At 34.9% G+C, this 21,539-nt stretch overlaps 2 protein-coding genes across 4 annotated transcripts; both read right to left on the bottom strand.

The window, feature by feature from the left end:
- Positions 1 to 928: 928 nt before the first annotated feature.
- LOC147383859 (chaperone protein dnaJ 6-like) lies at positions 929 to 6,899 on the bottom strand. The gene is made up of 8 exons (XM_086426609.1): positions 6,616 to 6,899; positions 3,084 to 3,182; positions 2,878 to 2,979; positions 2,718 to 2,777; positions 2,309 to 2,415; positions 2,143 to 2,225; positions 1,418 to 1,508; positions 929 to 1,303 (listed from the first exon to the last, which is right to left on the bottom strand). Exons 1-8 carry the CDS (start codon positions 6,718 to 6,720, stop codon positions 1,093 to 1,095), a joined length of 858 nt encoding a protein of 285 aa, XP_086282735.1. The 5' UTR covers positions 6,721 to 6,899; the 3' UTR covers positions 929 to 1,092.
- Positions 6,900 to 9,783: 2,884 nt separating this feature from the next.
- LOC147383858 (sm-like protein LSM7) lies at positions 9,784 to 19,706 on the bottom strand. Of its 3 annotated transcripts, none has more exons than XM_086425952.1 (6): positions 19,548 to 19,706; positions 19,240 to 19,359; positions 15,890 to 15,971; positions 14,764 to 14,835; positions 10,872 to 10,924; positions 9,784 to 10,046 (listed from the first exon to the last, which is right to left on the bottom strand). In XM_086425952.1, the coding sequence occupies exons 2-6, from the start codon at positions 19,240 to 19,242 to the stop codon at positions 9,957 to 9,959; spliced, it is 300 nt and encodes a 99-aa protein (XP_086282078.1). In that variant the 5' UTR covers positions 19,243 to 19,359; positions 19,548 to 19,706; the 3' UTR covers positions 9,784 to 9,956. The 3 variants fall into 3 exon arrangements, with proteins under 3 accessions (XP_086282078.1, XP_086282079.1, XP_086282080.1); XM_086425953.1 differs by having other exon boundaries at positions 19,240 to 19,332; positions 19,548 to 19,687; XM_086425954.1 differs by having other exon boundaries at positions 19,240 to 19,290; positions 19,548 to 19,650.
- Between the last annotated feature and the right edge of the window lie 1,833 nt (positions 19,707 to 21,539).

Raw genomic sequence — 21,539 nt, 5'->3', positions numbered from 1 at the left:
CAAATTGAGGTGTCTACACTCATCTTTTTCACGTACTTGGGTTTTCCAAAGATGATTGTAATAGTATTGGACGAGTTTTTATCGCGAAAGACGAATAAAATTAATATACTTTTAATTTTGAAATTAGATGTATTCTTTGATTTATTTCATTTACTTATAACAAAAAATGAAGAACAAAGTTGAGATTCCAACACAATGTTAAACTCACTTTTTATTGTCAGAATTCACTCAAAACTAATAGTAATATTTTAGAAGAATTATAATTTAGGTCATTTTTTATTAGTCTCTCAATGAAGACTTAGATCATGGGGCATGTCATCAATTTGAAAACAGGAGTGGGAGGGGAATATTCACCTAACGTGGAGAGCTATGTCTAAATCACCCTTAAATTTTCAATATATTTTCATTTAACCCATCACCTACGACTTGAGAGTTTTCAACTCTGACTTGGGCCAAGCCTTAAAATTATGATTTTAGTATTAATTAAACATCTTCACTATTAATGAATGAAAGAAGGCTGAGAATGCTTTAAATCTCATCCAACCGAGACAACTCGTCTGACTCGTCCGATACATCTCAATATCATCCACCAATGAGAAGGATAGACCAGTCAAACTTATCAAACGAGATTTAAAACCATGATCATTGTTGAGCGAGATGACTCAAACATATCGAAAAACTTGTCCAAGACAACCCAGTCTCATTCATGGACGAGACGAGAAGTCAAAACAACTTTTAAAACCATGAATAGAAGTATTTCAACACCAAAACACCAATCTCATAAATGCCACCACCTTTATATTTAAACGTAATATAATTTGGATCATTTTTTTTTTTTGTGGTCAAAATCAAGAAAACAGCCATCTCACGATAATCTAATGATGTCGGTTAATTTTCAAAATTACATAAACATTTAACTTTTACCATGCAATCTTCAAAAAACCCCTTTAATTAATAGTTTAAATTACAAATAAATATTTTTAATACACGCACATTCGAAGATGCCAACTTCTAGTCAATATATACCGCAAAATAGCAATCTTTCCCATGGGAACACAAGATTTTACAGATTCTTTTTGAAACTTAACTCATTCACTTGTGCTTCCTCTTGTTGATCTTCTCACCTCTCATAATTCTTTTTCGAGCAGCTTCAAACTCTTCTTCAGTAGGTTCAGAGTCTAACTTACTACCCCCATCACATTTTTCCACAATAGAAGAAAACATTGCGTCGAACTGCTCTTTTCTCCGGCTTCGGCGCTGAGAAATAATTGCATATAGCTCAGTATTTGATTGTTTAGCTGACCTGCAGAAACAATTTGAAAGATAGCGATTAAAGAACATAAGTTTGCCGTGATTAAAGAACATAAGTTTGCATTGTAAAACAATGATCAGGCAACTGACTGATGAAACAACTTACTTTGCTTTCCGTTTTAGAGGATTTGTTGGTGGTTTTGTTTCGGAGATTTTCTGTGCCCATCGTCGGTAGGCTTTGGTTTCCTTAAGCTCCCCTATATGAATCAAAAACGATATTTTATTTGATAATCTACATGGATCCCAATCCAATCCTAGAATCTTAGATATTCATGAATAAAGGAGCTTACGATATAAAAAGAGATTTTATTAACAAGCCAACTTTTGCCAACAACATACCAATTCATATGTAAACAAGGTTTCAAAACTCAGTTTGACATCTTGTCCATGGATGAGACCGACTTGTATTAGACAAGATAAACCATTTAATTTGGTTTACAAAGATTTATTTATATATATTTAAATGAAAATAATTATAATTTTTTAATAAAATAGGGGAGGTCAGAAGATATTTAGTCTTAAAATCATGTTTTATTTATATATTAAATATTTAAATTCCAAAAAAATATTAATTATTTTAACCAAAATCTACAAAATTCCATTGACTTGGCCAACTTGGCTGAGATTTTCAAAATATTGTCCGAGTCAACTCGTTTATCTCGAAAGATGATGTGAAAGACCATGTATATCGGTCTCGTTGCCCGAGTCATCTCAGTCTCAGACAAGATTTAAAACCATGTATGTAAATCACCAAAGAATTGACACACTTGGGGTGCTGTTGGTAAAAGTTGGTGTGGGAATAGAAGGGTATTGAAAGTGTAAAATCCATACCCCCAGCTATCGCTCTGTCAATGATATCCTTGAAACGATGAGAATCCAACTTAGTATCTGAACAAAGCATCGAACAGAAAAGCCTGTGAAGTCAAAAACACTTCAAACATCAGTAATCTCCATCTCTATGTAGAGAGGTTAGATAGAATTATATTGCCCCTTATACCTGTTCATGTTACCCTTGCATTTCTTGTAGAGATCCTTCAAATCCTTTGTCTCTGAATCAGATCCTCTATAGTTCGCCTCAAACTCTTCAATGTCTGCTTCAGTGACCTACATTTGAGACAAACAAGTTACATCACAAACATAGTGAAAAAGTCACGAGTTCAGGAATAATTCAGCAAGAGAACACTTTGGAAAAAGTTGGCAACAAATGATAAAGTTGGGAAAACATAAGATAAATTAAAAAATAAAAATAAATTTTTAAGTATAAACAAATACAAAAGAATGTGTATTTCATGATTTAATCACAATTTTTTGGAAAAATCAGAGATTTTGCCACTATGCTCACGAAGAATGAAAGAAACTGAATGAAGCCATGAAGCCTCTCTTCAGCAAGTAAAAAACGATGATACCTTTCGGAAAATTGTTCTGAAATATTCTCGCAGATTTTGAGCAACTTCCCCTGCAAGGTCCTGATCAATCACAAAAATGTGCTTATTGATCAATAAATTTATTAGTTCCATGAGAAAAAAAAGAGAGACAAATGTGAGTTTAGTTTTCGGAGCCATTTACAGCATCATCAACGCAACCGGTCTGATCATAAAGTGCCCTTTTCTCCTCATCTCCAAGAATCGATATCACCTTCTGTAGTTGCTGAAATTTCTCTTTGGCTTCCTACAATCAGAATAAAATAAATAAATAAAGCACAGTTTCAAAAACAAAGCAGTCACTCATATGTTAAAACAGAAGATCGGAGATCATGTAAAATCAACTTTCACCTCATCACCAGGATTCTTATCAGGATGAAGTCGCAATGCCAACTTGTAGTATGCTTTCTTTATTTCCTGCTGAGATGATGTTATCTCCACTCCAAGAATCTACAAATACACTGAGTTATTAAAGTGAAAGCCAACATGTCTCTCAAGTGCCATGTTTCAGTAAGCAAATGATTTATTTCTAGTGGTTAAAAGGCATCAAGTCACCCACATAAATGAGTTAGAATGCGAGATGATCTGAAAACTAGAGTTGTCGACAAATTAGTTACTAAAGGTTTAAAACCCGTATCTTCACAAGTCATTATCGAGCAGACATGTCCACTGTGCAAGCTTAGGTTTATAACTCATATCTTGTTGCAGTTTCATACAGAAAAAGACAATAAGGTGTAGGGAACCCAAACCAGACATGCATGAGATCACCGGTCTTTAGGTTAAAGGTTTTCTTCAAAAAACTGACATAATGGTTGTAATACACAAGGTTGGAAGGGTGCATACAGATCGATTCAAGCCAGAAAAAACCAGGTTCCTGAAAACTTAATTTGGTAGGCCATGAATGCGGAAATAATCATTGACTTTGGAGGAGTATGATTGATAATAAAAAAAATGTATTTTTAGATTATATTTTACTAGCTCTCTTAGAAGAATATTAACTAAAAAAAAACTAAGGATGTGTAATGCATATGTCTTGCAACAATCTTCTATGCGTAAGACCCATGCATATCATGAACCTCAATGTTAGAGGCTTACGCCTCACTAGAAACGTGCCTTTTCGAGTGCATCTTGTGTATGCCTCGGAGGAGGCACACCTCCAAACTTATGCCTCACATGCATTTTCCAATGTTGCTTCTATTGAAGTTAATGTTTTTGGCCATTCCCAACTAGGGGTGGAGCCAAGATTTTCTTCTAAGGTAAGGTTAAAAAGGTTGAAGATGGCCGATTTTGGGGAGAAAATTCAATATTTTATTTATTTTACCTTTTTTTTTTTTTTTTTTTTTTTTGGGGGGGGGGGGGGGGGAGGTTAGAGGTTGAAGAAAGGCATTTAGGTCATTCCTCATTAGTCTATGAGAGATGACCAAAAGGTCAAGGGGAAAAAATGACCTCTTTACCCTCATCTTCAACTAGAAATAAAAAACCCTTTGACTTATCTTCTCCAAACCAGTCATCTTAAACATCATGGGTAAAACAATTTATCCGAGTCTTCAACTTTAAGATTAATTTACTTCTATCTTTCAAAATTTTAAAAATGAGATAGGATTTTTGAAGTAGAGATTGAAAATGTCTTTTATTAGGAAGAAAAACAGGGTTTTTGATTCTAGGTTTAAAATGAGGGTATTTAGGTTATTTTTGCTAGTCCATAGAGAAAGAACAAGGTCAAAGGTGCAAGTCATCAGATTTAAAACACAAGGTATCTCAAATATTCACCAATTCGATACAAAGGTGTCTCAATCATCCAAAAATTTGACGGAGAATTGAAAGTGTGGAGGAGGGGGCACCATGATCATAGAGGCTCCTCATCTAACTGAAAGGGCCCTGTTCCCAAGAGCTAGTTTAGTTGACGAAATAAAATTTGGACAATAGAAGGGGTCTTGAATCTTTCATGGCACCTTTATCTTGGTTTATCATTTACAGCTGAAAGATGGTACTGTCTCCCGACACCTTGCATGTCGTTGGCCCTTTTATCTTGGTTTCTAACCCCATAATTCCCATGCCCTCTCGCTGACCATTGGCGGCTATCGGTTAAGTTTAACCTTACACCTGATATGTTGTGGTGGCAACAGGTGGGAGTTGTGGAGATGGATTCACTTATAAACCACCACTTAACCCTTTGCATGGCAAGGCCAAACTCTATTGTGCCATCAAGGTGAGGTTTCCCCAGAAGGTTTATTAAAAATCCTAAAATCTCTTAAGGAATACAACTCATCACTAGGAATTTATGAAGAGCGCATGCAAAATGCCTTTTATACCTTTGTAACATATTTTATTATGTGGATGACATCTAAAATGTAATGCCAAAGAAGAATACAACTACAAACCATGAAATAATACTCACAATCACAAATATAACAGAAAATGGAAACAAAAAACAACGAAGCTATTAAAAAAACTCTCCAATATACATTTACAAGAGAAATTTTATGATTTCTTACAATTCAAATATAAATATATATATATTAATGCTCCCTTCCCATAAAGATTTTGACTTTTAAAGTAGAAAAATAAGCATTACTTTCTAAACTACCCTTAATGTGTGGCATACGAAAAATGCCTGAAATGTGTTTTGGATTGTCCTAGCTAACTAAGCTATTCTGTCGGATAAATGAAGAATATGTATCATAGCACCTATATATAAGAATGAAGTATAACTTTATTAATAACATCCATGAGGAGGAATGTTTGGGAAAATTAATTATCCTAGCTAACTAATATATTTTTACGAATAAATGAAGAAAATGCATCATAGTACCTATATATAAAAATGAAGTATAACTTTCCATGAGGAGGAATGCTTAGGAAAATTGATGATCTGCATATATCCCAAAATGATCATTCATTATCTCGGATCTATTATTTATAGATATTGAGGAAGATGTTGCCCATAGAATCAGATTGGATGGTTGAAGTGGGGAAGAGGCTTGGAGTGCTATGTGGCCGATGCATACCAATCAAGTTAAAAGCACAACTTTATTATATAGCAGTAAGACCAGCTATGCTCTATGTAGTTGATGTTGGACAGTCAAGAAGCAAGTAACAAGAATATTGATATGGATGAGTGGAAAAAATAGGAAAAATGAAAACATTCCAAAAAAATAAAATGTAAGAATAGCTCCGACAGGCAATAAACTAAGAGAAAGTCAACTGAGATGGTTTGGGCACATTCAGTGAAACTCGATTAAAGTCTTAATAAGATGGAAATATGCAAGTTGAAGGTTATAAAAGAATTATATGAATCATGGTTTTAAAACTCATTTTGACGTCTTGTCTATGATCGGGACCAAGTCATCTTGGACAAGTTTTCCAATACATTTGAGTCATCTCGTTCAACAATGAGACAAATGAACCATGGTTTTAAATTTCATCCGATGCGTTTGACTTGTCTATCTGTTTCATTGGTGGACAATACCGAGTCATCTCGGTCTCGGACCAGATTTAAAACCATGACATGAACACACATTCAATAATAGAAAACTTGAGTCTAGACAAAATTGAATGAAGAAACAAGATTAATTTAGCCAAACCCAAATCTTTTGAACAGGACTTCAATGACGATAACAAATGACAGTGATTAAATCTCGATTATTCCAAATAAAACTAAAAACTAAAATCTAGAGACCCATACTGGCTTAAATATTTGACATCCATGAGTGTGGATAGTTGTATGGGCTATGTACTTCACAAGTTCACATATAACTGATTGAGATCCAATTACTAAATCTAGGGCACGAAAACTTACAAAACTAAAGACCAAAGAAATCTTTCTAAATTTCATAAATCAAACACCATGAAAGCTTAAATTAACGAAGCAGAGATAATTCACCTCATACAAACTCTTATCTTTCGTGGAAGATTTACTAAGATCTTCCTGGTTATGGTGTTCTTCATCGTTTTCTTCAGAAACCCTAGATTTTCGCTTCTTCGCCATGTGAAACAAGAAGGATTTTTCTGGAACCAAAAAAAATATATAGAAGAGATCAGCGCTTATGCAATATCGCTTACATTTCCCGCCATTTCAACATTTACGAGATTTTCCTAAAAACAATTTCCCGCCCTAAATAATCTCTCCAGAACTCCACATTGTTCCTATTTAGCGCTGTCAACGGATTGGCATCGGATCGGATAATGCTGTATCCGAATTCGAATCCGAAAAAATAGTAATATCCGAATTCGAATTCGATTTCGAAAAATATCCTAATTCGATAATATCTGATTCGATAAAAAATCCTAACAAAATTAGATTTGATGTATACATCTTCAATGGGCAAAAATCAAATCGATTTTCCTAATTTTTTTAACTTTAGAAGTTATAATCTTAAACTTAGTTCAGTCTTAAAATCAAATAAATTTTTATTTTTGAAAAAAAAATAATTTTAAAATCAAATAAATTTTTATTTAAAAAAAAAAGTATGAAAAATTCGAATAAAACATAAGATTTTACTGTGAGAGAGAAAACGACGTAACACACTTGTCGGTTCTGCATTTTGAGTTTTGGTTGATGAAGATAAAGATTTGAAGTTTAATTTGGTTGTAAAACTTGAATACACGAGAATACATACATATATAAATAAGTTTTGTTGTATGACATGAATATGTAACACATGTCTTTATAATCGGAATAGATATTATCAAATTAGATTTCGTAACATGCGAATTCGTATCTGAAACTCATTCAAATGTTAAAATAACATCCGAATCTGAATCCGATATCCGAAAATTTCGAATAAAATCCGATTTTTGGAATTCGAATTCGGATTTCGACTATCCATTGACACCCCTATTCTTATTTCTTATCATGGATATAAAACTTGGAGAATCCAATTCGACTCGGATGTTCCCTAAAGAACTCGGAGTTGGAGCGAGTTCATGTTCAAGCAAATAACCTACTATTTGACCTTAATAAAACAAATAAATCATTTGGCATTCAAACATGAGTCCGATCTAGACTCACTGAGTTAGTAAGGATCATGGTTTTTAAACTTGCTTGGACACTTCGTCCATGAACGAGTTTGAATTGTCTTGGTCAATAATGAGAAAAATGAACTATGGCTTTAAATATCGTCTAATACATTTTGACTTGTCTATCAATTTCATTGGTAAATGATAGTGAGACATCGGATGAGTTGTCTAAGTCACAGACGAGATTTAAAACCATGGTAAGGATTTCTCTCTCACTAAGGGTCCACCAATGCTTTCAGGTTGTAGAGGATAAAATTTTATGAACTTTGAAAAAAAATCTCAAAAAATAATTCTTTTTCACTGGTGAATTTCAATTTTAAGTTTGAGAGTTATGTGAAAGTTCGGTAATCAACCATTTTCAAAATCTTGGATCAAGTTTAAAAAAATTGGTTTTCGATTTTTTTTCCTTTGGATCAGAATTTTTCGAAGCATCTTACAAGACCGTGGTGTTAGATTTCTGAGGTGGTAATCCATTTGAGCAAAATGACCCTAAGCAAGGATCAAATATTTTTACTAAATTTGTTAGGAAAATGTTTTTCTTCAAACCATGGTTTCAAAACTCGTCCGAAACCGAGACGTATCGCCTGAGTCATCTCAATATCAGGCATGGACGAGACAAATGGACAAGTCATTTTTTCGGACGAGATTTAAAATCCCACATTCCTTTTTCAAAATTTTGAATAAGACAATATTTTGGCTTGGAAAAAATGATGTTTATCTAATAAAAGATGAGATATTTTGCATCGAATCAGATGCTCTTTTGAGCAAAAACACTCGGAAAAACATGAAAAATAGTGAAAAAGTCGACTACTCTCTCCAGGATATGTATCAAAAACCTCATCTGAGATGACTCGATATCTGATATGGACAAGACGAGACACAAAACCGAATTTTAAAACCATGCTTCAAACATCAAGAATAAGTTATGACTTTTGGGAAAATGAAGTCTCAGCCTTCCTTGGGGATACAATTTTTTTGACTTTCACCACAAATCATTTGCATTTGTATATGATTTGCATTACAAATGTTTTGCAGTGGAAAACTAACAAGTGCTTGGTAACCACTAGGAAATCACTACCTAAAAAGTTTGTAGTAATTTCTTGTTAAAATAAAATAATGAATTTTTTATAATTAATTCAACCATATCAAATTAACTATTTAAATTATAAAAATACCCCTCATCAAAAAAAAAAACTCAAATTTACTACCTAAAATAAAATTTATATGATTTATGAAAATTTATATCTTGGAGCCTATTTTGGAATTTGGATCATTTCTTTGACATGGGTTACTTTGGTAGCTTCAACAAGTAAGTTCATGTATCCTTCATGAGGGGTATTTTTGTAAATTCATGCACATGTTAATGTAGTAGTCATTGAGAGTTATCATATATTTGATAAAGGGTACTTTAGTAAATTTATGGTGGAATAATGTTTACAATGATTTGCAAGACTTATTATGATTCAAATCACTTGCTGAAATTTCTTAAGACTTTGGTGTTCCATGCAAATCATTTGCATTGTGTAACAAAACACTAACAAAATAAAACATTTATATTTGCAAATGATTTGCAATGCGCCCCAACCTCCTCACATAGCTTCAAAACTTGTCTGAGACCGAGACGTATCACCCGAGTAATCTTGATATTAGGCATGGATGAGACGGACAAGTCAATTTTTCAAACGATATTTAAGACCCCACGTTCATTTTTCAAATTTTGAAATGAGACATCTCAAACATATAAGAAAACTCACCTGAGATGACTCGGTATTTGACATGGTAGAGACGCGTGAAACCAAATTTTAAAATCATGCCTACTCATGGTTTTTAGGGCTTTTATAGGAATTAAAAATCTGTTGCTTGCCTCTTTATGGTCTACCCCACAATCAGAGTTCCACCACCACCACATGTCAAGATGGTGATACAACCATCGAATCCATTTTTTTCATTAAAACCAAGAAAGTAAAACACTCGAGGAATTCCATAGAGGTGACAAGCCAAGTATTTCCTCAAACCAGTTCACATAGAACAATAAATGAAAATTGCACATTTCATTTCATGGCTAATTGAGTTTGAATCTTCACAATAGGCAATATCCAAAAATTAAAAAAAAACTAAAGGTGATTGTTACAAGATAGAAAGGCCTATCGACCGATTTACTTCATAATGCGAGCTAGTCAAAGAGACGATTACGAGATAAAAGACTTAAGTCCCATCCGGCTGCATAAAGGGGTTGGGTATCTCGTCGGTACCATCAGTAGGGGATACAAGCATCACTGCAGTCCCTCTACAGACCTGCAATAGGGTAACATGTTAATAAACAACTGACGATGTTCGAAGAATATGGTAAAATTGGGAACAATCGAAAAAAAAACTGCGAAAAAACCAAGTTAGCGATGGGTTCGTATAATTGTTCCTACTAGGTGTTATTCTCATATTATATAATCAAATACCATGTAAATTACAATAATAAATCACCAAACCCTCATATTACATTAAAACAAGTAACCACAGGTCTACAACACAATCATGGTTTATATTATTCAAAATATAAAATGATTACAATCATGAGAGCAAGTTAAGAATAATCAATTAATCAAAATCAACGTCATCTTCTCTTACTAGTGCATCAAGGTCTTTTTTTTTTTATTTAATTACAAGTTCGTGATTTAATCATGAAGTTCGTAAAAGTCGAGACTTATTGAAAAAGTCGTGAACAGATCTCACACCAAACCTGGTTGCATCAAATGCCATGTCAATCATGGGGTGCAAGCACTACAACCAAACCAAATTTTACTAGCACTATTCATACCAATAACAACAGAAACTTAAACTCTAAACAGATTGGTCTAATTCCAATGAATGGCTTAGCATTATATGCATTTGATCATTTTACCCAAATTATAACTGGAAATGCCAACAATATATTACGCTTAACTATACAACTGAATGTGATCACAGTCGCAACAACAACAAAAAAACCTTGAGGAACTAATGGAAAATATTTTTTTTTAATTGATATGGAAACTGAGATCTTTCCATAGGTAACTTCCAATATTATAACCAAATAAAATTGAAAAAAAAAATTTACAAGAAAAATAATATTGAAAGAGAACATACTATAAGGCCAAGACGTCTGGTCTGATCTGTAGTCTTCAGTGGATCATCGGGATCTGCAGCACAAGGGAAATAAGTATTAATGACCAATCCTTTACACATGCACTCTATTTGAAGGTATCACTGATGTAGAAAGGAAGCACTAGAGAGGATTTAAACCAGCATTCTGAAAACTAGACCAGACCGACCAGTTCACTTCAACCTTTGAGCCAGCGAATCAGCCCAAAATGGACGGGGTGAACCTTCGGTTTGGAATTTCATTATGTCCAACAGTCACTTTTTATATTTATTTTACATCATATAATAAGAACAATAACAGACACAAAAAAAACTATATTAACGGATTGCTTTGAATGGACATGAAGGAGACAATTCCTAGATTTTGATTGTTCCTGTTTTTTTTTTTTTTTTTGTTTGTTTGTTTGTTATAAGCAGATCGTTTTGAAGATAAGTTCTCATTGGGATTCATTCAGGATCTGCTTCATTTAATCAAACCTTGATGTTGAGTGTAATATGAACTCTTGAGATCAATAAAGATTGCAATGACTTTTTCAAGACAAGAACAGTACTTTGAATGTTTTTTTTGATAAGTATAATCTATTGATAAAGGGGAAAAGAGTACAAGGAGGCTGAGGAGGCCTCTCGAAGAGCAACAGAAAAGATAAAAGATAAAACTTCAAAAATTACATAAAGAGTTCCATCTAAAAACAAAGTCATCAAAAGAAGTTCCCCTAAAGTCTATGTTCTGTTTAGACCAAAGATACAAAAACCCCAAAATCTCCAAAAAATTGCCGTGAGGACTTCTCATCTTATTATTGAACACCCTGTTATTTCTCTCGTTCCACAACTCCCAAGCAATAGCCGAGGGCTATTGCTTGGAATGATCCACCCCCGAACAATCAATTTATCCAACGTAAGAATCCTCCCAAGGGAGGCCAACCAAACAAAAAAAGAGATTTTAGAAGGAACTGACTTGGACCAAATGATGGATCCCAAGACGGATCTCTCGGCAAAGGGGCTAAGGCACTTGTAAAATGAACTATAGAGAATCTCGAATCCTTAGCCCTCGACCATTCCCACCTATCCTATTAACTTTCGTTGAGATGAGCTAAATGCAGGAAATCTAGGAAAGATACCAACTATGTTAACTCTCAATAATTAAAGCTTCTCCTGAACCCCAAATCCCAAGTAGAGCTGGAATCGTTGTGAATCAAACACTGTTGTATTAACTGGTTCTTTTTTAGAGAACAGGCGTACAAGGACGGAAATTGAGCTACTAGAGGAGAAGTGCCGCACCAACTATCCTCCCAAAATCTCACCTTGTCCTCCTTCGTCGCTTTAAATCTAATCCATTTTTCGAACTCCTCACCAACTTTTAGAATCCCCTTCCACACACCATACCCATAGGTACCTTTAGCCTCACCACTAAACCAACCTAACCTCCTTTCCCCGTACTTTACCATATCGACCCTTCTCCACAGGCTCTCCCTCTTCTCACCAAACCTCCAAAGCCATTTTTCTAGAAGCGCTCTATTAGCCAATCTAAGGCCTCTAATCCCTAACCCCCTATTCTTCTTGGGCAAGCAAATTACCTTCCATCTAACCAGGTGATATTTCCTCTTCCCATTCTTGTCATTCTACAAAAAGTTTCTCATAAGTCTTTCCAGTATATTTTCGATGGATCTTGGAAGCGTGAACAAGGAAAGAAAGTAAACCGGGATACTCATCAAGGTGCTCTTAATCAAAGTTACTTTCCCTCCTTTAGACAGATATTTGGCCTTCCACGTGCTTAACCTTTTTTCCAATCTCTCGATCACCCCATCCCAAATTTTGATACTATTGTAGGGTGCTCCTAACGGTAATCCCAAATAAGACGTGGGTAAAAAGTCGTACCCACAACCCAAGGTCGCGGCCATCAAATGAATATCATTTACCTCTCCAACCCCAACAAGTTTACTCTTCTGCAAATTAATATGTAACCCAGAAATAACCTTAAAACAACTCAATAAAACTCGTAACACCCTCACCTGATCTCTTGAATGATCGAGGAAAACTAGTGTATCGTCTACGAATTGGAGGTGAGAAATCCATGGACCATCATTCACCTAAACCCTGATAGCTTTCCTAGATCGACTGCTATCCTAAACAGCCTACCTAGAGCTTCTGCTACAATAAGGAACAAGAACGGGGAAAGCGGGTCCCCTTGCCTCAATCCTCTCGACCCCCTAAAAAATCCAGCTGGACTCCCATTGACAAGAATCGAAAAAGACACCGTTGTAACACATTTCATGATCTACCTAATCCACTTAACTCCAAAGCCAATTCTCCCCATCATATATTCTAGAAAGTCCCAACTTACATGATCATAAGCCTTTTGAAGGTCTATTTTCCCAATCATCCCCTTATTCTTATCCTTAATCCTTGAGTCGAGACATTCATTGGCCATCAAAACTCCATCGAGAATTTGTCTACCTCTAATGAAGGCCCCTTGTTCATCTTCGATAAGCTTAGGTAAGACTACTTTCAAGCGCGAGGCTAGTACTTTGGATATAATTTTGTACACTAAGCTTACTAGGCTAATGGGCCTAAATTCACCTAACTTATCCGCCCCGACTCTCTTGGGGATCAAGGCCACAAATGTGTTGTTAAGGCTGTAATCCAGGCAATTCTTCTCCTGCAACTCTTTGACCACTTTCATGAAGTCACTCATGACGATTTCCCAACAGTGTTTGAAGAATTCCATAGTAAATCCGTCAGGCCTCGGCGCCTTGTCCCCACCCATCGAAAAGAGAACCGATCTAACCTCCTCCTCCCCAATATGTCTTTCCAACCACTCCCTATCTTCCAAATTTAACGAAGTGAATTCTAGATTATCCGGTCGAGGTCTTAAAGGTTCCTTTTCCTTGTACACGTCTTTGTAGTAACAGTACTTTGAATGTGATCACAAAGAAGCACTAAGAGTACGCTCAAACAAGAGATAAGTCACGGAAATCTTTATATCATTTAGGCCCTGCTTGGAGAAGAATTATGGAAAAGTAATTGTCAAGTCTCAATTTGAGAACTTGGCAGGAATTTATAATAATAAATAAAATAGTCAAAAGACAAAAAGACAAAACTACCCTTATATATAAGTAATAAATAAGCTATTATTAGAAAACAACTAGGACTAAAATAACAACTAGATTATTTCCAATACTTGGTACATTACAAATCATTTGCATTTGCAAATGCTTTGCACTGCAAATTATTTGCAATGCAAATGGTTTAAGATGAATGATTTACTATTGCTTGATAACCAATGGGAAATCTCTTGCGAATCTTTTTTTGTGATTGGTTGACCTTTGCAATAAAAATTTTCATTATAATTTTGCAAATGATTTGTGGTACTTAACTTAAAAATTACAAAAAAATAATAACCATTTGATTAGTAGCATGAGGTCCACTAAAGAATTCATCAAGCAAAAATATGATGGGAGATATGATGGGAGATATGAAGAGCCATATCCATATAATAGAAAAAGAGATTCTATTTCCACGCCAACATTTGCTAACAGCACCCCAATTCATATGTAAATCATCATAGAATTAACACACATCTTGTGGTGCTGTTAGTAAAAGTTGGTGTGGCAATAGAATCTCTCTAAAAAATAGAATATGCAGAACCAGATATGCATCTAGAAGCATCAAATTCAAGAGCAATCTGACACAAAAAGGACATCCAACAACTAATATCGGAAGAAAGCGTAATGATGATTAATTGAAGAAGAAAAAAATATTCTTATGGAATAAATGATAAATATAGTTCCCCCTCTGCCCAGCCAACGAGGCGTAGTAGGGATTCAGAATAAGATCACAAACAAACTGAAGAAACAAAAGAACCAAGTGAACTGAATACCTCTTAGAAACTCGAGAGCTTCATCCAGTACAAGGTTCAGTAACTGATCATACCCTTTTAAAGTCCCTGTAACTGAAAAAGATCATTCAGCAACAGTTAGGTACCTCATACTAAACCAAGGATTAAAATAGAGAACTTCTATTGCCTCACCAACTTTTGATAACGCCAACCCCAAGATGTGTTTTTGGTGATTACATATGAATTGGGGTGGCGTTAGCAAGAGTTGATTTGGCAATAGAATCTCTCTTAAAATATTATGTTTATATATAGAACCTCAAAGCAAGACGCGCACAACTAGACATGCTATACTAATATTTCTAACCAAAAAATTCATGGAGTAAAAGCTGAAAATTATAAATGAAAGAAGAGAAGGGAAAATGGAGTAATGTATGACTTTTGTCTTGTGTGTGTGAAGTGATGATTGTGGTCGCATGGTTGGATTGGGGGACCAACTTTACCAAAAAAATACTTTTGATGGTACTGCAAATAAATAATCAGTTTATAGCAAGAGGTTTCAGATTGATAATTCAAACAATTAAACTCCTAGACTAAAACGGAAAATTACCCACACTAATTAGTTTGCAGTATGATAATCACTTAAGTGTATTGATAAATAAAAAAAAATCACTTAAGTGCCAGACAAAACAGAATATTACCAAAAAACAAACCTTGGACAAATATTACAAAAGATTCACAAAAATGGTAAGTAGCACAGATTTGGAACAGCAAATCCATTTTCGCAGTAATTTTTAGCATTCCACATGTAGAGTGTCAGGTGAAGTTCCATTATAGAAACGTTGTAACTAATATAGAGTTTTAATTGTAATCTATAAGCACCCGTCTCAATGCAATAAAAATCCATAGAGGGTAGAAAAGTTGTGTCCCAATTCCCCTAAACAAAAAACGGAACTGTTTGAATCAAAGTAACAAGGAGAGAAATCCTAAGCAAGTTGTGAACAATAGATCTCAAGTTTCTTTCATCAGTTTTTATTTGTTTTAAAGAAAAAGGAGATATACATATCGTATGAAAACAAAGCTCAAAAAAGACGCAGAATGGAATTGAGTTTCATCTTCTTAAATTTAACAAGTAACACACTAACACATAATCCAGGAGAACATGACTGACCTTGTCTTCCACCAGTAAGCTTGACTTGGACACCCTTGTCAACAAACTTTGCCAGATCTAAAACTGTTTCTTTCCGACCTGACTGAAACACAAGAGAGAACATAAAGTGAATAATAACACAAGGAATTCAAACATATTTAACAAACACCACAACCATTTAAGAAAGAATAAACCAAAATAATGACTTGAGAGCAATGTTTTGAGTGAAGGAATGGAGCGAGGCACTTCAATGGCCTAAAGTAAAGCATGATGTGTAAGCTTCACGAATACACCTTTCTAGTGAGCATTAAATAAATACTAATAATAGGATAAATTTGATAAAAAAAAGAAGAAGATAATTTAATGAAAAAAGATATGCTTTAGTGGGTGTTATTTAACCAAAACATTAGCTAAGTAGTAGGGGCCACCAGACAAATGCACGTGAGGTGCACATCTCTAATTCGAGGTGCTAAAAATGTGTAAAGGCCACGAGGCATCCTCCCAGGTGTGGAAACAATTTGAGTGTATGATCAGAAAGGAAAATAGGAGAGCCGCTGATGAATGATGCCATGGTTTCAATTTGAAGTAGGGTTGAATAAGGATTAAGAATTTTTTATTGGGTTCAATCAAGTGTGAAGGTGTTTTATTTTTGGGTTGCAAGGGTTGGAAATACTGAATCTATTTAGGATAGAAGGAGGGTTAACAAACTAAGCTGACAGATTTACAAGGGATCTGAAATTAGGGCTCAAAGTCACTGCTGACTAAAACAGAAAAAAGCGATAGCGGTAAGTACTTAACAAATCAAAAAAATTTGCAACTTACTTGATAATTTGGAAGCAAAATGAATAGCTGACCAGAGTAGAAAAGCCTCGGGAAATTATATAATAGAATCACACTAAGATCTAGAATTCCAGGTGATTGGAGTCACACCAATTAATCAAAGGTGTATCACCTGTTTGGCACATAGAATGATAGAAGACATAGTGGAAATTTTTTTCAAACATTCTACTCGTAGAATTAAGGAAATTACAATCATTGGGGTATATCATACTCTTGTTCTTAAATAACTCAAATTTTCTAATTGAGAAAATGAAGACTCATACAAGTGGAGTCGCACCAAGACCTGAATCTCTCGGTGACAATTGGAATCGATCCAATCAATCAAAAGAGTCTCACCTTTGTACAACAAAGTGGCAATAGCAGCCAAGAGGAAATTTTCAATCACTCCATTCATAAAAATTGAAGCAATCATATCTTTTTACAGGGGCAGGGCATTCCCTACTCTTGTTAAAAAAACTACTGTTATTTGAACTCTAAATTCAGGTCATTTTTTTTGACCAGTCAATAAAAAAGAACTCTGATTACTAAACCTAATTGACGGACCAAGGAAACCACATGTGTGCTTCGTACCATGGGAGACCTAATAAAATGTAAGAACCCTGCCCTAATCACAAAAGGAACTCAAAAACCCCTCCCCATGACAAAAATCAAAGGCTCCAATCTAAACACAAAATCTATGAAGCATGTCCCTTTGACCTCTGTTTTTTTTTAATAGGTAACAAAATTTATTAATAAAGTGGTCGAGAAGACTAACTAGAAGAGTACAAAGAGGAAATTAAGAACAAGCAATACAACAAACCCAATCCCAACGAGCAACAAAATCCACAAATGAAAACACCCCTGAACTCCACAAGAGCCTTGGACCAAAAGAAGAGATGAGAGAACCGACAAAACCACCTCCGATGCTTCCACACATTTATCTTCAAAGCACCTACTATTCCGCTCTTTCCAAATTACCCAAGAAAGGGCAAACGGAAGGAGTCTCCACAGCACCCTCTTCGCCCCCCAAGGACCTCTTGGAACACAAACTAGAGACATTTGTTTTAATGTCGAGGATAGTATCATTGACAATCTTGTTCTTACCTTTAAAGTTCTATCCATTCTTCCCTTTCTAGATCCTCCCCACAAACTGAGAATGGTAGAAGATTCCATAGGATTTCTACATGTGGTGTTTAAGACATAGAAGGGCCAACTAGTTGAGGCTTACAACCATGGAGAATTCTTTAACCATGCAAACTTGGGAATTTGAATATTATGCGATGAAAACGATGGAATTCAGTACCAAGTAGAGAAAGTAAATAATGCCCTATGTAATTATATCATCTTTTTCTTTTTTTTTTTGAAAAGTATAATATATTGATCAGTGGTAGTCAATGCTTCCAACCCCTATTCATCCTAACAACAAAGGTGTTGATAAGGCTAACATCCAAGATAGTAGTAGGTGGAGTTCTAGAGGGGTTCTCAGTAGGAGCGGGAGGTTTGATTATTATTTATTACTAACCTTTAGTTTTCTGATGATGCCATTTTCTATATCAAAGCTTGTCTAGGACAGGTATGATACCTATGGTATATTGTAGATGCTTTGAGGATGTATATGGCCTACTTAAAATGGAGCCTCTGAGGAGAAATAATTAGTAAATTTGGAAAGGATAGTGAAAAATCTGAGTTGTAAAAACAGGAAGCTCCCAAGTTCCTTGGGCCTTCCTTTGGCATACCATACGGACCAAGGTTAACATGGATTTATTGATTGAGCATCTGTAACGAGACTGGTTTCATAGTTGTTGAGTTGCAACCATAGCACTCCTATAAGGTCCTTCGTTGAAAGAGCCAGTCAGAAAGATCAAAATGTGCTGAGATTTTGTACCTTGATTGGAGTAGAAGCTAAGCAATGTGATTTCGACTTTAGAATTCCGAATTATGGCCCAATGTTATTAGTATTTTTAACCAAGACAAATTTTCCTTTTGTTTCTTCTTGTTCTATTTTTTTTTTTTTTTTTGGTGAACTTTGACAAACTAAATTTATTAATAAGAAGATATAGATTATTCAAAAGGAAAAGCATCCACGAGAACATAGGAGGAGAAAAGAGATGAAAAAAAACACACACACACAATTTAGCCGATTAAACATGACCCCCACCCCCCCCCCCAAAAAAAAAAAAAAAAAAAAAACCCAATCACATGCAATCTCTAACTTCATATCTCATTCTAATCGACTTGCAAATCTTTTTTTTTTTTTTTCCTTTTAAGAAAGTTGACACCTATTTAAAAATCGAAATTCGACTAATCCAAGACAACCCAATAGGTCTACACAATTGCAGTAAAAATATGACCATTTTTCTCATTCTAAATGACTTAATATAAAGCAAATGAAACAATCTCAATAAAAAAAAAAAAATCGGCAATCCAAATAATCCAGACAACTACAACAAAAAATTATTTGGAGAAGCCAATCTAATCGATCTATGCCAAATAAAGACAAAATGGATGTTGTATATGAAGAGAGAGAGAGAGAGTGTGTGAGAGAGAGTTACCATGTTATTTTAGATTCTCTGAGTCTCTTAGGATATTTGAGAAGAGAGGGCCTAGAAGAGAATCGATCACAAAATCAACAATTACTGTTACGGCTTCAGTGGGATCAACACCAACAACAACTGAACAACAATAAACATATCAAATCAACACAGGCATCCCAAGAAACTCATAAAAATTAAAACTTGAAAAAACTTTTTCAGCTACAGAACTCATAAAACCCTAAACCCTTTTCACAGATCAACAGAGCTCTTAAGTGTCTTGAAAATAAAAATCAATCAAAACCAAGCAAAAAAAGTTTCGAGCTTACATTAATGGCGACAGAGAGGAAGAAAAGCACGCACGTATGCCCTACTTCGTTTCTCTTAGCGCGTTTCGCACACAACAAACTACTGAAATTGGAGAGAAAGAAACATGGTTTCGAAACCCAGTATCACGTCTCGGGAGTGAGTCGGGACCCGCTTAGACCTAGTTGACTCGTTCGATTCATCACTTGGACGTTTCAAAGTTCAACTATTCGAAACTTATTTAAATTTGAGTCTGACTAACGTTACTAAGCTAGTAAGGATTTCACCCTCACTAAGGTCCTAGGGTTCAACTTGTGCCAAAAAAAAACATGATCCACATAGTTGTCCAATTTCAAAACATTGGATCAAGTTCAAAACAAATTATATTTTGGTTTTTTTTTTCTTTTTTTTTTTATCTGAGTTTTTTGAAGCAACTTAGAGGGTTGTGATGTGAGATTGCAGAGGTGGTAATTCATTTAAGCAAAATATTTCTCTTTAAATTTTGGGTTGTTATATTTGCACCTATCAATTGACATCTAAGTATCATTAGTGAACACTTTCATATATACACCTCCATTATTAGGTGTACCACTACGTGAAAATTGGAAAATTCTTCAGAAAAATTTGACAGCTCAAGGCCCACAAATTTTAGAAACCGAATTTTGACGGTCTAGGACCATTGAAATTCTTGATGTTCCCAGATTTGACGGCTTAGAACTGTCGAATTTCTCTCATCCTTCATTAATTTGACAGATTCGACCTGTCGAAAAAGAAAATTTGACAATTAAAAATTCGACGCCAATTCGACCTCTTGATCTGTCGAATTTTATGAAATTTGACGGCCCAAGGCCGTCAAATATGGGCTTTTTTTACATTGTATACCCACCTACAAACCCATTCATCGAGGGACAAAGCCAGATTTTGTCTCTGTGAGGATAATTTTTACTTTTTTGATTGATAGGTAGGGTAATTTTTGTCGTTATTATCTATTGCAATAGCATATAAATCTTATAAGTTCTATAAATTCTTGTGGGGTCAAGTATTGCTCCTACTATAGATCTGCATTCATCTTTATCATTTCTTGTCATTCTTCTTCTCCTCCTCTTTTCATCTTCTCCGCCCTCCCTCTCTCTTTATTACTCACTCATTCTTCTTCTTGAGGATTTCACGATACAAGAAGCGCTACTCTTAGAATATGAGCATTCCAATCCATGATTAAAACAATGGATTTTGTCTATGTTGATAGTCTAGTGTCGATTACTCAAATTTTCATTTCTGCATAAAAGAACTAGAGGAAGATGATCATTTTTGATTTATGATAAAGAATATATTGAAGACCTCTCGCACTCCATAAACAACAAGTCTTGGCAAGAAGAAGTTAGTTGAATGCTTGCCAACTTTAAGGAGAAGAGTAGTGTTGCCTATATAAAAAAAGCTAGCCTTTAATGTGTTTATCTATCATTTGTGGATCAAAAGATGTTGATGAAACTTCCAAAACTGCTAAAAGCCAGTGTAGTTTCTTGAAATGTTCATTTGCAGAGATGTGCGAGAGAGATTGATGAATTCAAATATTAAATAGAAGACTCTAGTCAGAATAGAGAGTTCTTCCTCTCTTGGAATATCCACCTAGATCTTCATCACAGAATTCCTATCTCCTAGCGTTGAATTAGACCTCCAGAGAATTATTTCATACTTAACACAGACAACTCTCTACAAGGTATGTTCGGGGGAGAAGGTGCGATCATTAGAGATCACCATGGCCAAGTGTTAGCTAGTATGACTACATGTATAGGACTGGGAAGACTATTCTTCACCATGAACTTAAAGCTATCTTCCAAGGCTTATCTTTGGCTCTTGCCAATGACTTCTTGCACCTAAAAGTGAGATTTGATTATAAGGTTGTTGATGAATGTATTAACAACATCTTGGAAACCCCTTTGGGCTGTACTTAGAGAAGTCAAAAAGATTCATCACATCATGCAACAATTTACGGAAGTAGACATTGATTTACGTTA

This window comes from Akebia trifoliata, chromosome 15 (assembly GCF_017979445.1).
Source record: "Akebia trifoliata isolate Shusen 1 chromosome 15, ASM1797944v1, whole genome shotgun sequence".
In the NCBI taxonomy this organism is placed as follows: domain Eukaryota; kingdom Viridiplantae; phylum Streptophyta; class Magnoliopsida; order Ranunculales; family Lardizabalaceae; genus Akebia; species Akebia trifoliata.
This window is presented reverse-complemented; position numbering and strand designations above follow the sequence as displayed.

Coding starts and splice junctions, on each gene's coding strand:
- LOC147383859 (XM_086426609.1), bottom strand. CDS start 6,720: ATGGCGAAGAAGCGAAAATCTAGGGTTTCTGAAGAAAACGATGAAGAA. Junction 2,778..2,877: donor CCGGTTGCGTTGATGATGCT/GTAAATGGCTCC, acceptor GTGATTGATCAG/GACCTTGCAGGGGAAGTTGC. Junction 2,416..2,717: donor TCAGAACAATTTTCCGAAAG/GTATCATCGTTT, acceptor TCTCAAATGTAG/GTCACTGAAGCAGACATTGA.
- LOC147383858 (XM_086425952.1), bottom strand. Junction 14,836..15,889: donor GCTTACTGGTGGAAGACAAG/GTCAGTCATGTT, acceptor GATCTTTTTCAG/TTACAGGGACTTTAAAAGGG. Junction 10,925..14,763: donor AGCTCTCGAGTTTCTAAGAG/GTATTCAGTTCA, acceptor CTTGTGCTGCAG/ATCCCGATGATCCACTGAAG.